The following is a 15,382-nucleotide window of genomic DNA, read 5'->3' as shown; positions in this document are numbered from 1 at the left end:
ATAAATCCAACAGCACCACTGTGATATTATTAAATGACGTGTATAATCAACAAATATACGATAACCAGCACCTCAACAGATAGTAAACGTTTGTAAAATGTCATTGTGCTCCTGTGTCATATGTGACATGATTTCTTTAAATGGACAAAGCCTATTCAACACTTTACTCTTTTACTATTTCAAGTATAAGGATGATATAACTCTGTGGGGAATTCCACTTTCATTACAACACTTATTTTACAAAAGTAGTCTGTAACTTACATAGCAAGACAAAACCTGTCTGAGTCCTGCTTGTGATGTCAGATATTACTGATCCTGCGACGACATAAAGACATTTTTGTTTTCATGTCGTGTGATCAAAATGCTTTCGTGCTCATTTGTTTTAATCATGGGCTTCAAACAATTCAGCTTCAATGTGATCATTGATGATATCTTCTCAAATTGCACAGAAGCCTTCATTTTACCAATGCATATGGTTATGCAATAGGCTGATGATGTTTATTTAATGTGAAAATACAGCAAACAAGCATTTTAAATACATCTCATTTGTCATTTGTTAATAATCAGATAATGCTGTGAATAATAAACAACATACAATAATAGCAATTGCATATGTAGGCACGTGGTCCACAATCCTATTAATACTATAGAGTTCTTTCCCTCTTCTCTTTCCCATCTGTTGCATTCTGTTTGGTTTCATTTGGGGCTCATGGATAAAAAAGCTTTCAGACGGTCATTTACTCAACTCGCACCACAGGAAAGAAAGCAGTGAGTCAACAGACTGCAAACAATAACAAACTCAATAATAATAAACTCGGGGAATTCTCCAAAGTTTTCCTTCGGCCAAATAAATATAGATTGAAATCCAAAGATAAAGTGAGATACATATTTTTATTATAAGTTAACAGTATTAAATTACAAGATATCTTGTTTATAACATTAAGATGCATTTAATCTTCATGAAATTAGAGTAAATGCTTTATAAAAAAGCACAAGTAATGTTGGACTTTCTATATGAAATGGTGTATATGTACAGCATTAATCTCATCTTTATTTTCCAGCCCAAAGCTTTAAAGATAATCCATATGGGACCTCATCCCTCCTCTCTGGCATACGCAGCTCACTGCTGATTACGGTTTGCACACAGACACAAGCTCGCTCAGAAAACAAGAAGCTGGATGATATCGCGGCATATATAATCATTTCAAAAATACATTCTCAAACACAAGTAGCCACGATCTCGACTACGGCCACCATCATGAGTACAAAACAAGCCTGCATCTTTCTCAGGAGCGGAGCCAAAAGACCCGTAAGTCAAAATGATTTTATGGTTTGACAAGTTATTTCTTAATGGTAGTTGTTTTTTAATAAAAGCATGTGTTTAGATTATGAGTTTTCTGAATATCAAATTAAATAAGTATGTTTATATATCCTGATTATATTTTTCTGTAGTTTACCACGAACATAAATCCTACTATCAGCTGTTGATCAATTATGACACAAATATTGTTTTGTTATTTTGGTCATCCTTATATGGCGCTATTTTATATTAATGGAAAAAGAAGCTTAACACAATAGTCTCGTTATGGAGTAGCGGTGGGACGGTAAACTTTTTAGCACTAGGCAAATATATTGGCACTCAAAATTGTGCACATCAATTTGAATTTGTAGGCAACCTTTGCTCTAGTTGTAATCCCACGGTGCATAAACTTCATAAGATCTTGGATCAATTAGATAACACACTGCAAGATTGAAACAAATGTTTTAATATGGCATATTTAAAGATGTTAGAGGCACACAAACAGTAACGTGTCTGTACACTAATGTCAACCCATATTCACACCATATATACAGTATATATATATATATATATATATAAACTAAACGCTTGTGACCAACAATGACATAAGAAAAAAATGTATATATGACAAGTGTTCTAAATATTGTAAACAATACAGCACATTAATGTGTAAGATTAGAAACAGCTGGTTGAATTATATATGATGGTATACATAATAATATCCAAGATCCTGTGTACATAAAAGCGGATACAAATTGTTAATCCGCATAGATATTCAGAATTGTTATTTGATTTGAATAATGTTGCAATATTCAAACTTAATGTTTCCGAGAGAAATTAATTACAAAAGTAAATTCTGACCAATATGTTTCAGAAATGAATAAAAGTTTTTTTTAAATAGTTCTGAATTGTAATATACCAACATGATATACTATAAATGCATGTGCACAACAATAAAATAGGGGCACAACAATTTAAAACCTGTTCAAAATGTGAAACTTTTGCAATGTGAATAATAATAATGATAATCATATTCTAATGTTATTAAGACACTTTATATACTTTATATTTCATATTTAATATAGACCTTTATATTTATGTTTGCAACTTATAGGAGGAGGTCATTTCCTTGACAAAGATTATTGTGGATATAAAAAAATAGTGGAATATTATTTTTGTCATAGACTACTATAAAACATCCTAAAATGATTTCATATTTATCCATTTAATTATTGTTTTACAGACAAGAACTCTTACATACGATGAGATTGAAGGTAACGTAATTTTACTGACTTTCATATCTACTTGTTAAAGTGTTGCATAATATTGTTCACCTTTTTATATTTTCTGTCAAACGAGATCTAACTTGTTGTGTCTATATGCTCTCCAGAGTTACGTGAAGCTTTTATAGAGTTTGATAAAGATAAGGACGGCTTCATAAGCTGTAAGGACTTGAGGAACCTGATGAGGACCATGGGTTACATGCCCACTGAAATGGAGCTCATAGAACTGAGTCAGAACATCAACATGAATTGTGAGTAATGTCCATCGTTATGAATACGGCTTTCTTCCTTTTGTCAGCCGGTGTGACAGAATTATTATTAGATGCAATTTTTTGCAGGTTACGTAGAATTTGAAAAAGGTCATTCATTACCTCTCTGAGACTACAGTGGATTTCAAACAAGTAGTTCCCTTTTACCAAAACATGTTTCAGAATATATGAAGAAAAATCTAGAAAAATAACCGTTTCTTTTTTTGTTTCAGGAAATGTGTATTTTACGCTCTCCTTAACAATGGTCTCCAGAGACGCAGCATATTTACATATTCGTTTTCTAAATTTGCCGGCAGGAATAATTACTAGTATAGTCCATCTTCTGGCTAATCAATAGTGGGTCACATTCATTTAACAGAAAGATATCATCTTGGTTATTTATCACATTTGACAGTTGAATGTAAACCATCCGATGCACATTTAGGACACTTTACACTCCACTGAGCTTTTGAATTATGTCAGATATTTAAAACCAAGAAGATACATGACCAAAGGAAGTGATGTGTTTGCATTTATAGTCAACATTTTCCTGGTGCAGCAGGGTTGAATGCAACTTATTAATGATTATAGCTAAACTATGCCATCTTTGAGGAATTCACAATGGTTTTACAGCACTCTGACTAATGCCTGCTTATTTGTCTTACTACAGTGGGGGGACGGGTGGACTTTGAAGATTTTGTGGAACTTATGACCCCCAAGCTCCTGGCTGAAACTGCAGGGATGATCGGGTTGAAGGAACTCAAAGACGCATTTCGAGAGGTGAGCTCAATTCTCAACTTGTTGGTCCTTGGCGCTCCATGGTGGATATTACATGAACATACTGTAAGAGCTTAAATCTGGCAAAACAGTATGTTATGATTGCAATAAGAATCTTGAATCTTTCCCTCTCCTTCAGTTCGATTTAGATGGTGACGGTGCAATCACAACTGAGGAGCTGAGACATGCCATGATCAAGTTACTCGGAGAACAAACTAGCAAAAATGAAATTAATGCAGTGGTCAAAGAAGCGGATAAAAACGGAGATGGAACAGTCGACTTCGAGGGTGAGATACAAGCACACACAAACAGTATTATACTTTTTGTATAGCCTTGCATTATCCTCTTCTAAACGTTGAGTCGGCTGAGTGGCTCTAACAAGAGTTGAAGTCACACATTTAATCAATAATATTTAGTAAGTTGCTACAATTGAAAGTGTTTGAGAGAAAGTAGAAACACTCTTGTATTGTTGACTCACTTGTACAGTTCACTGGCATATCTCTGAGCTATGATTCATGATATTAGTTTCACCTTCGCCATGAAAACATCGTGTTCAAATAATGTGGTTGTATTCTTGTTCATGCGTACAATAATGATAAAAATAATGTTTGTGAAAAAAACACATGTAATTTGCCAGGTTTTTACTGTATGCATAATTTACAAATAATATGTATGAGAAATTTTAATAATTGTTCTCAGTTTGCTATAAACCTTTTAAAAAACAGTGTCCGTTTCATAGCGTGTCTATCCTCTTTACAGAGTTTGTGAAGATGATGTCGCAGAACTGAGGACAACGACATGAATGGTTGACCGTGATGAAGAGTGACTGCAGCCTGACCCTGGCATACAATCAGTGACTCTTGGAGAACATGATCTCAGCTTGGCCGTCCCTCGACTGCCGTTGACCTCCCATGCTTCTGTCTCACTAGGGTGTAAAACAGACCACTAACGGCTAGTAGTTCCTTTAACACTGTTATGTGTGTTGGAATGTGGCTCAGTAGATATACTTTATGATACTTTATTCGTGTTTCCATGTTATGCTACTTTGTCCTTTACTTTTCAGAAGCCAATGTTGTAGTTTTTACTCCACGTACTTATTTGAAAATATATGTCACTAGTTGCTTTTCACAATCAGATTAATGAAAGAAAATATTTATCAACAAAAATATGTTATTGTTTCATTAATAGTTGTGGATTTTCCCCACCTTTATCAGCTACAACATCAGTAATGCACCACTACTTGTAGTCCACTAGTATAGATCTTTCTAAAAATGCAATATTCTGCACAGAGTACTTTCCCTGCTATTTGTCAGTATATTTAAATGCCACATACTTTGTGCCAGGAGTAAGATTTAGAATTTTACTTTTAATTGTAACAGAGTAATCTTACGTTGTGGTATTGTTAATGTTACTTAAGTCAAAGAATGTAGTATTTCTTTCACCATTGCATGGGATTCACAAATGTGTTTTCTGGAAGTCTAAATTCCTAATGTTCGAGTTTTGACGAATACTTTATTTATATTTTACAATTTGCAAATTAAAAAAAATAGAAATGCAAGGTGTATACTCCGATATTAAAGAGTCCTGTTTTCTTTGCAAATTGTACATGTATGTAAAATGTAACACAGTAGTTTGACAACAAACATCCTCACATGCTTTTACCCTCACAGACACAAATTCACAGATGCTGTTTTTGAAGAGCCTGTGTTAGTGAGACAAAATATTCCTAATGTTAAGGTAAATAAAATAAGGTAAATAAAAACTGCATGTTGAGTCAGTCTCTCCATCATCGCACTTTGTTCCCAAGCAACACACTGGAAAGCGTTTCATGGAACCCGGACTGACTGACTGTCACCCCCAGGACTACCACCTCTTCTTCCACCTTCCTCTCTCCTCCTTCTTCCCGCTCCTCCTCCTCCTCCCTCTTCCTCCTCCTCCTCCCTCCTCCTTCTTCTTCCTCCTCCACACACTCCTTTAACACACACATGCCACTTTATTTGCATGCACTACACGCCAACTAAAACACACCACTTGAAGCACACACCCAAACACTTTCACATTACTTGTTGTCTTTCTGTCGTGTTGATTGTTGTTTGTTTGTCATGTCCAAATGTTGCACCTTCCACCAAAAAAAATTCCTCGTTTGTGTAAACATTCCTGGCAATAAAACTGTTTCTGATTCTGATTCTGATGTTGGGAAGCTTTGCAGTCTGTTGTGATGATCCTTTTGCCTTTAAAAAAAACGTTTGCCTCATTAAAGAGCGCCTTTTGTTATCCACACCGAGTCCTGTCAATTCCTCTGCGGATGAGCTCCTGCACCTCACTACCCGTGCTACCAGCCCTGACACATTAGATGCATGTGTGCAACTATATCTGAATAAAAATGCTCCATATGAAATCTATTTCATATTTGAACAAGTATGATGAATATTTCTGAATGGCATACTGCCACTGATAATAACAACAGATTTGTTTTATGACCACTTTCGTTCTTTTGGCAACTTTCGCAGAAAATAATCCCTCTCGGGTTGTTAATACTGTTGCATTACAAAAAGGCCATCACGGGAATTGTTGAGCGTGATTTGTGATTCTGTACCGGCCACCAGGTCCATATTCAGAGTTTATATCTGAATTCTCAGAATTTATATCAAGTTTGGTTCTTAAAACCGATAAAGTTATTATTGTTGGAGATTTTAATATCCATGTGGATGTTGATAATGATTGCCTTAGTGCTGCATTCATCTCCTTGTTGGACTCGATTGGCTTCTGTCAGAGTACAGAAACCCACTCACAGCTTTGGCCACACGCTTGATCTTGTTCTTACTTATGGCGTTGACATTGAGCATTTGAACGTCTTCCCACAGAATCCTCTTCTGTCAGACCACAACCTCATAACTTTTGAATTTATACTACGGAGTGTACTCCGTTAGTCAAGAGTGTCTACACTAGATGTCTAACTGATAGTGCTGTAGCTAAATTTAAAGCGATTCCTTCTGTATTTGATTCGATACCACGTCTCAATATAACAGAGGACTCCTGGTCTAACTTTAGTCCGTCCCAGATTGATCATCTTGTTGACAGTGCCATAGGCTCTCTGAGAATGACACTGGACTCGATAGCCCCTCTGAAGAAGAAGACAGTGAGGAAGAGGAGGTTTGCTCCATGGCATAACTCTCAGACCAGCAAAGTGAAGCAAACGTCAGCCAAGCTTGAACGCATATGGCGTTCAACTAATCTCGAAGAATCCCGCTTAGTTTGGCGAGATAGTCTTAAAACATATAAGAAGGCCCTCCGTAATGCCAGAGCAGCCTATTACTCATCAATAATAGAAAAAATAAACAACCCCAGGTTTCTCTTCAGCACTGTAGCCAGGCTGACAGAGAGTCACAGCTCTGTGGAGCCGAGCATTCCTATAAACCTTAGTGGTAATGACTTTATGAACTTCTTTAATGAAAAGATTTTAACTATTAGGGACAAGATTAATAATCTCATGCCCATAACCAGTGCCAATCTGTCCTCAAGTGGAATGGCCTTGGAAACCGCTGTATGCCCTGGTGTATATTTGGAGGGATTTTCTCCTATCAACCGTGACCAATTATTTTCAACGGTTTCTACTTCGAAGACGTCTACCTGTCTCGTGGACCGCATGCCGACGAGGCTGCTTAAAGACGTTTTGCCTTTAATTGGCGGCTCTCTATTAGATATTATCAATGTGTCTCTGCTAACAGGCCACGTACCACACTCCTTCAAGGTGGCTGTTATTAAACCTCTCCTGAAGAAGCCCACTCTGGATCCAGAGGTATTGGCTAACTACAGACCGATCTCTAACCTCCCTTCCTCTCCAAGATCCTTGAGAAAGTGGTCGCAAATCAGTTGTGCGACTTTCTACATCATAATAGTTTATTTGAGAAATTTCAATCAGGATTTAGAAAACACCACAGCACCGAGACGGCACTGGTGAAAATTACAAATGACCTCTTAATGGCAGCAGATAAAGGACTCCTCTCTGTCCTGGTCTTGTTAGACCTTAGTGCTGCATTCGACACCATTGACCATGACATCCTGTTACAGAGACTGGAGCAGTCGATTGGCATTTCAGGCACGGCACTAATTTGGTTTAAATCCTATTTATCAGATCGATCTCAGTTTGTATTTGTAAACGATGACGCCTCGATAACCACCAACGTTAATCACGGAGTTCCACAAGGTTCTGTGCTTGGACCAATTTTATTTACCTTATACATGCTTCCTTTGGGCAATATTATCAGGAAACACTCCATAAACTTTCATTGTTATGCAGATGATACTCAACTATATTTATCGATAAAACCAGAGGAGAGCAACCAACTCGGTAAAATTCAAGCATGTCTTAAAGACATAAAACATGGATGACCTGCAATTTCTTGATGTTAAACTCAGACAAAACCGAAGTAATTTTAATCGGCCCTGAGCACCTCAGAGATCAATTATCTGGTGATGTGGATTCTGTAGACGGCATTGCCCTGGCATCCAACACCACTGTAAAGAATCTTGGCGTTATCTTTGATCGGGACTTGTCCTTTAACTCCCACGTAAAGCAAATCTCAAGGACTGCATTCTTTCATCTACGTAATATTTCAAAAATCAGGCACATCTTGTCTCAAAAGATGCAGAAAAATTGGTTCACGTTTGTTACTTGAGACTGGATTACTGCAACTCCTTATTATCAGGCTGCTCTAATAAATCTCTTAGGTCCCTCCAGTTGATCCAGAATGCTGCAGCTCGTGTTCTCACTAAAACTAAGAAAAGAGATCACATCACTCCTGCACTAGCTGCTCTGCACTGGCTCCCAGTAAAATCAAGAATCACTTTTAAAATTCTTCTCTTAACCTACAAAGCCTTGATTGGTGATGCTCCATCATATCTTAAGGAGCTTGTCGTACCATATTGCCCACTAGAGAGCTCGCTCACTAAATGCGGGACTACTTGTAGTTCCTAGAGTCTTAAAAAGTAGAATGGGAGCCAGAGCCTTTAGTTATCAAGCTCCTCTTTTATGGAACCAGCTTCCAATTTCAGTCCGGGAGGCAGACACAGTCACCTCGTTTAAGAGTAGACTTAAGACCTTCCTCTTTGACAGAGCTTATAGTTAGGGCTGAATCAGGTTTGCCCTGGTCCAGCCCTTGATATGGTGTTATAGGCTTATAGCTGCCGGGGACGTTTTAGGATGCACTGAGTACCTATCTCCTCTTTTTTCTCTCCTTAAGGATGAATTTTCATCTCTCAATCACACGTTACTAACTCTGCTTTCTCCCCGGAAGTCCTTTTGACTTTACGTCTCATGGGGTCATCGGACCCTATGAGACGGCATAGATCGTCTGGGTCGTGGAATTCCTGCTCATGACTACGCCACTGTCCTGTTGAGACTCCGCCCTCCTCCTCCCCACCGCCATCTGCCTGATGGATCGTGGAGGTCTCCATCGTGGAATATGCCTACTATGAACTATTCATACACTCTGTCATATTCATTGAATGTATTTTAACTCTAAATCTGTCCTTCTGTACACATTACATCTATTGCATCTGTCCATCCTAGGAGAGGGATCCTCCTCTGTTGCTCTCCTGCAGGTTTCTTCCCTTTTTTTCCCCCCTGAAGGGTTATTTGGGAGTTTTTCCTGGTCCGATGTGAGGTTTTGGGGCAGGGATGTCTATGTGTACAGATTGTAAAGCACTCCGAGACAAATTTGTAATTTGTGAAATTGGGCTATACAAATAAACTGAATTGAATTGAACCGCTATCTTTGTCTTGTAAATATATGTGCGAGGCTGTAGCCTAATGGCAAAATTGTCCATAAAAAAACATGTGTGTGTTATTATTAATACGAGATGTAATAACACATCATGTTGCATATGCCGCTACTGGTTTGAGAACATCCCAGTGACACAGAGATGTGCAACCTTGGCTTCCAATGACACACTGGACGCTTCAGCAAATTCAGGATTTGCGAGATTTTTAAATTACCAGACTTCCATCCCTTAATGCTAACCTTTGACAGTAACACTCATTATTTTAGTTGTTATAGTATTTATTTGTGAATTTGTCAATGATGTTTAGCTTCCTGTGAAATCCCCGACAACTCCTAGAATAACGTGTTGAACAAATCGCACATCGAATCAACGTACATACAACTTCATATAAAGAATCTCAGGAATAATCCGTTAGTGCGGGGTGGATTAGTTCAGTCTCTGTAATCCTCATCATGGATGAGCAGATGGCAGATAAGACAAAATCACCACTCTAATTCTCATCTACTGACTGAACAACAAAAAAGGAGCTTAATGTACCAGAATGGGTTTTTTGAATGATATTTTGGTCTCTTTAAATCAAGACAGATTCACTACAGGCTATCTCACAATCAAATACATTGGCCATTTTCTGGACAGTTCCATATGAATTACATAAACATGTTATTACATTTTTTTTATCAGGATCATTTTCTACAATAAAAAACAAATACTTGTTAGCTTAACATAAATGGGTCCCATACACATGAATTGTGTAGTTTGAGAATCCTACAGAGCAACTAGTTCTGATGCATGCATACAGTTTCACACGTGCACACGCGTGTACTACTTTATTACTCTGTTATGCAATACACTGAGCCAACACTGATTTACTGATTATTTATTTGTTTTTGGGATTCCAAGCAAAACAGAATTGGAAATAAAACCTAATGTATGCATAAAAAATAAGCAAACCACCAATGTTCTCAATAAACAAAACACAAGCATAGATAGAGGTAATACCAAGTTAAAGAATAATCACAGTTTGGCATTATATATGTTTGGCATTCAAAGATAAATAGAAATGTGCATGTATATGATTTTCATGTTTTCACAGTTTTTTGGTTGAGCTTATCAAAACTATTTTAAAATAAAGCGTCCCAGGCTTACTCGTGCGCTTGTGAACATGCATCAGCAGCTTAAAACAAAGTCCAGTAATCAGGACGAATTGATTTCACATGCAAATAGTATTCACAAGCACAGTTTATGATCAAGACAATATTTAGTTAACACCAGATCTGATCATCTTGTGCTTTTAAGCGACGTCAATTTGTAGTTTTCAGCCTAATTGTCTCACATTTAGCATATTAACTGATGTAATATCATCCGTATTAATGCACTCTTGTGCCATTTGACCCTAAATCACAAATCACTTACATTTGTGGCCAATAGCTTGTGTAATCCTTAGAGCAGAGTCCCACAGTGATTCATCAACTGGAATAATATACAAGACCCACAACTAGCAGGGCTAAGATAAGGCATCCCTGCATGTTGTGTATTATTGGCAGGAAGAAATTCAGAGGTCAGGGCTGAACATGAAGTCCAAAGCTTGTCTCTCTGCTGCGGCCACATTTGGATGCCAGACGTCCACACTCAAAATGACTCGGGGCCCAGCATCTGGAGGCCCTTTAGAAGTAGACATATATATACAACTTTAGGGGAAAGTGTTGAAACACTTTGGATTCAACTGTTTGGAGTAAAAACTCTGAAATCTAAAATGCTTGCTGCTTGTTTCATACACAGAGATCATGTATTGAATTTAAATGTGTATATTTCAACAATGTGAATACAATTAAAAGTAAAAATGGGAGTAAAATGAATTCAAAAAGCATTGTTTATCAAAACAGTATGTTATTCACTAACCCTTGTGGGAGATGGTGTGGAGGAAGGAGTCATCAACCAGGAGGCAGTGTCCTTCTGACCAGCACTGAGGCTCCCCTCCCACCACCAACTCACACAGGGGTGGAGTTTGCAGACCTACAAAAGTGATTTCAGTTTTTAAACTTTGCAAACAAAATATGTTGGTTTTACTAAGAAGGCCATGCACTCCACTCCTGTCTGTGTTTAAAACAGAGAGGATTATAGCCAGGCGGATCGCACAAAACAATGGGCTAAGGAAGAAATTAACCTCAATCCGGATACACAAAGTACCACATTATGTAATAGTTCAGTGTTTAGCAGGTCATTTCTCTTTTCTATTTTTGGTACAGTCAGAGGAGTCAGTGACATGTTTTTTCAGATTAGTCTAAGATGCGGATAAATGCAGATAAGCCACGATGTTTCCCCTGATATCCTATTGTTTATGTTAAGATGGCAACATCTCACCTGCCCAGACAATTGTTTTGTTACTGTTGACATTCTAGTATTGTTTATGTGTGGCAAATAAGCGAGAACTTTATTTGTTGTTTGTGTTGCGTAATGACATCGCCTGATCCTCAAATCCTTTTACTCACCGAGGTGACAACGTAGGCGTGTATTCGTGGGTCCGTATGAGCTCCCCAACGTCGCTCCTGGCCCCAACAGCCAGAATCCAGCAGACCCCAGTGAGTTGCTGCTGATGAATGTGCGCAGAGAGAGAAGTGTCCGATAGGTGCGGGGACAGGAGCGACAGTTGCCTGCCACAGAGACACCTGCACTGTACAAAGGAAACACTGCCTGGCCCTGAAAGAGACAACGACCTGCAGTCACATAGGACTCAGATGAGACGCATGCATCATGATCACATCCTTTGAAAGGAGAAACAGTGGATGATCATAAAAGACATAAAGAGGCGCTGGAACCACAGCACAAACTGGGAGACATCTTATATATTTGGAGCTGATTTATAGAAACCAAACACGTTGTCATGTCTCGTCGATTGTGTTAAGTTTTAGGTTTAAGTCCTGTTTTCCATGTCTGCTTTTATTTTGTAGTAACTGTCCTCTCTCATTTCAGAAACTTTATTTCCTGCCCAGGTGTTTCCTCGTTAGTGTGATTGTCTGCTCCACCCCTGATTGTGTCCACCTGTTCCCCATTTCCTCATGTATTTAAGCCTGTGTCTACCTGCGTCTTGTGTCAGATCGTCTTGTCTCTTGTCTCGTCATGATCGCTCTTTATAGTGTAGTTTTTTGTCCTGGTTTTCTTTTCCAACATAGTATTGATTTTGTTTTGGACTTTGTTCAAAGTCTTTTTCCAGCATAGCTGTGATTTTCTGTTTTTCTTATAAACCCTTTTTTGATACCCCTGAACTTTGGAGTCATGCGTTTGGGTCCTGCTTTTTGAGTCGAGACACACGTTTAAATACGCCATTATCAACGAGCATCCGTTTCTTTTCACAGTGAAACAAATAGCGATGACTTTTATAAATAAGTGTGTTTGCGCTGTCCCTTCACTTGTGATGGGCTTGAGGGGCTTTATTGTGTACCTTTGGTCCCAGACTGGTCCAGCCTAGCTTTGAGTCGATGCCTCTCTGGGAAACGGCCTTGAATTCAGCCAAGATTACAGAGTAGTTGGCTTCCAAAACCTCAACGTCATGTCGATGAGCATCTCGTGGGAAGAAAGGAACACTTGGCACGTCCGGCAAGAAGAAGAGATGAGGCTTCTGTATGGCACAGAGGTCGTTCAGCCTGACCTGAAGTGAGAACAAGGAGGAATCAATGAGTCATTCTTGACAATGTGTTCCTCCACTATTAGCCCTTGAACTAAAGTAGTTCCACATTAGGTGTTAAGAAACTTTTAGACAAGAGTATCCAGTTATACATGCTATGAAGACAAAACGTTGACTCTCATGGAATTTGGTGTATTCAATGACTTATTCCATGAGATCCAGAACATTGGCTAGCATTAGCAATGATGTGTTTATGTGTATCGCCTGCATGGGATGAACTCGCACCTGCTCGCGGAGGCCCTTATGAATGCGGCCCATGCCCACCCAACTGTAGCGCTTGGCATACTCTTGCAGTGCTGCGTACAGTTTCTTGGCTTCTGCAGATGCCTGGGCTGGGAACAAGGCATGACTCAGCACCGGGTTGAGGTAGCCCTGTCTCTGTTCCTCATCCTCCTCCGTCTCCATGGAAATAAAGGGAGTGATTTGATCACTCCTCGAAAGCTTGGACCGTGCAGTACTCTTTGTTCCAGCACAGCTGCCGCCACGGGACATCATGGACCGCCTGGAGCCTGACTTGAGCTTCCCGGCGTGTGCGTGGCCCGGGATCGGCAGGTCGGAGCCCATCCGGTAACAGTGCCACAGAAAGAGTAGCAGGACGGTCCAGAGAAGGCCGCTGAGTGAGTGGACACCCAGCTCAACATAAGGAGGCAATAGCAGTGTGTTCATTGACCAGTGCATCCTTTAAATTGGTGAGACGCGAATAAACTGAAATAGAAAAAGATTGAGAGTTTATGGTAATGCATACATATGTGTAATATGGCAAAGTTCCTTGAAATATTCTCTAACTTATAGAGTAAAATAATGGTTTAGAATGAATTCTGACACTGACTTTGTGGGGTTAAGTAAGACCTGATCTCTGACCTCTCCGATCAAACTGGCTGTGGACGAAGCTCAAGAAGTCAGCAAGGCTTTCTATATGGTTCAATCTTGGCTGCTAATTCATGAAATGTCTGTTTATTCCCTTTAATTCTTTTAATTAGTTATATTTGCCTTTGTAACATTGGTCTACAAAGTAAACAGGCTACAGATGAACCATATCATTTCCCCATCAGCCTCGACTTTTGTCTCTACAAAAAACTGATTTGTGTTAATTAATATCTACTAAATAAATAATAATAACCTTTATGTAATAACAACGTGTGTACAGTTTTTAATTACATTGAGCTGAATTCAAGAAATGTTTTTTTTTTATTAATTACATTTTACTTAATTTAGTTTGAAGCAAATCAGCTGTGAATCATTGAGTCGACTTTATATTTGATCAGGAGAGTCAAAGATGCAGGAAATTTATGAATTGTACTCATTTGGAGGTCTTTGTTTTGAATCATCTAGCATTATGAACATAGTAATTTAATAGACAGATAGTGCGGCCTTTCCTTCATTCGTTGAAATTAGTTGTTCACTTACTTTCAGCTGATGTTGATGACAAAAAAACGTTTGTCAATTACAATATTGACTTTCGGGGGAAGTAATGTAATTTTAGAAAATCACATGGCGACTTATTTGATCTTTTCACCGTCTGCCAAAGTAGACCAGATGTTAGAAAATATAAGATGCCAATACAATAGTAGAAGATAACAGAGCAGGCCAAGTCCTGTGAGCTTTCGATCAAGAGAATTAATTACATTTGATCAACGTGCGTGTGTATGTGGGGGGAGAGGATGGGGGGGGGGGGGAGAGATGGATAGATAGATGGATGGATAGATTTCTTCTTTTTTTACTGTTACCCACAAAAAAACATGTGTGCGAGCTCTAGTGTTTGCACGTGTGTGTTTTAAGTGGGAGGGCTCTTTCCTAATAGGCTTATTCTGACGGATGTGTTTTACATCTCTAACATGCTGTGTGATGATACTGCCCACTATAAACACTATTGCACGGTTACACAAGGTGTTGCACAACGTGTGCTCTTGGATCGTTTGTTTTGCAATCGCTTCAGCATTCATTTTGTTTTTTGCACTGCGCCAGCCCCCACAGCTCAGCTGGCTCATATTTAATGTCCGCATTCCATGTCAGCGCAAACACCCGTTATGGGACACACACACACATGTTCGCCATGCATACAGCTCATGCAGGTATTTAAATGAGCAAACGTACAGTATTTACCCACTGCGTGCTGCGTCTCACATCTCTGTCTGATTGCCTTGATAAACCGTGCAGCGCTTTTGTCGGACGCACTTCAGCACCGGGCTGGTGGACAGCTCCTCCAGCGCTCACAGACTGGATGTGGAGCGCGCCCGCGCGCCGCTGCACTTACCGCTCGCCACCGCTAGGGCGCACCTAGAGCTCCAACGCAAATGCCCTCACATCA

At 39.1% G+C, this 15,382-nt stretch overlaps 2 protein-coding genes across 2 annotated transcripts; one reads left to right on the top strand and one right to left on the bottom strand.

Moving 5' to 3' along the window:
- The first annotated feature begins 1,099 nt into the window (after nucleotides 1–1,099).
- cabp5b (calcium binding protein 5b) lies at nucleotides 1,100–5,381 on the top strand. The gene is made up of 6 exons (XM_056407431.1): nucleotides 1,100–1,309; nucleotides 2,544–2,574; nucleotides 2,691–2,834; nucleotides 3,502–3,611; nucleotides 3,748–3,895; nucleotides 4,368–5,381. The coding sequence occupies exons 1-6, from the start codon at nucleotides 1,259–1,261 to the stop codon at nucleotides 4,394–4,396; spliced, it is 513 nt and encodes a 170-aa protein (XP_056263406.1). The 5' UTR covers nucleotides 1,100–1,258; the 3' UTR covers nucleotides 4,397–5,381.
- A 4,873-nt stretch (nucleotides 5,382–10,254) lies between these two features.
- Nucleotides 10,255–15,303, bottom strand: asphd1 (aspartate beta-hydroxylase domain containing 1). Its single transcript, XM_056407976.1, has 6 exons — nucleotides 15,169–15,303; nucleotides 13,300–13,779; nucleotides 12,832–13,038; nucleotides 11,882–12,089; nucleotides 11,292–11,405; nucleotides 10,255–11,054 (listed from the first exon to the last, which is right to left on the bottom strand). The coding sequence occupies exons 2-6, from the start codon at nucleotides 13,750–13,752 to the stop codon at nucleotides 10,945–10,947; spliced, it is 1,092 nt and encodes a 363-aa protein (XP_056263951.1). The 5' UTR covers nucleotides 13,753–13,779; nucleotides 15,169–15,303; the 3' UTR covers nucleotides 10,255–10,944.
- Between the last annotated feature and the right edge of the window lie 79 nt (nucleotides 15,304–15,382).

Source organism: Pseudoliparis swirei, chromosome 23 (assembly GCF_029220125.1).
Source record: "Pseudoliparis swirei isolate HS2019 ecotype Mariana Trench chromosome 23, NWPU_hadal_v1, whole genome shotgun sequence".
Taxonomy (NCBI): domain Eukaryota; kingdom Metazoa; phylum Chordata; class Actinopteri; order Perciformes; family Liparidae; genus Pseudoliparis; species Pseudoliparis swirei.
The sequence above is the reverse complement of the archived record's forward strand: the minus strand, read 5'-3'. Positions and strand labels throughout refer to the sequence as shown.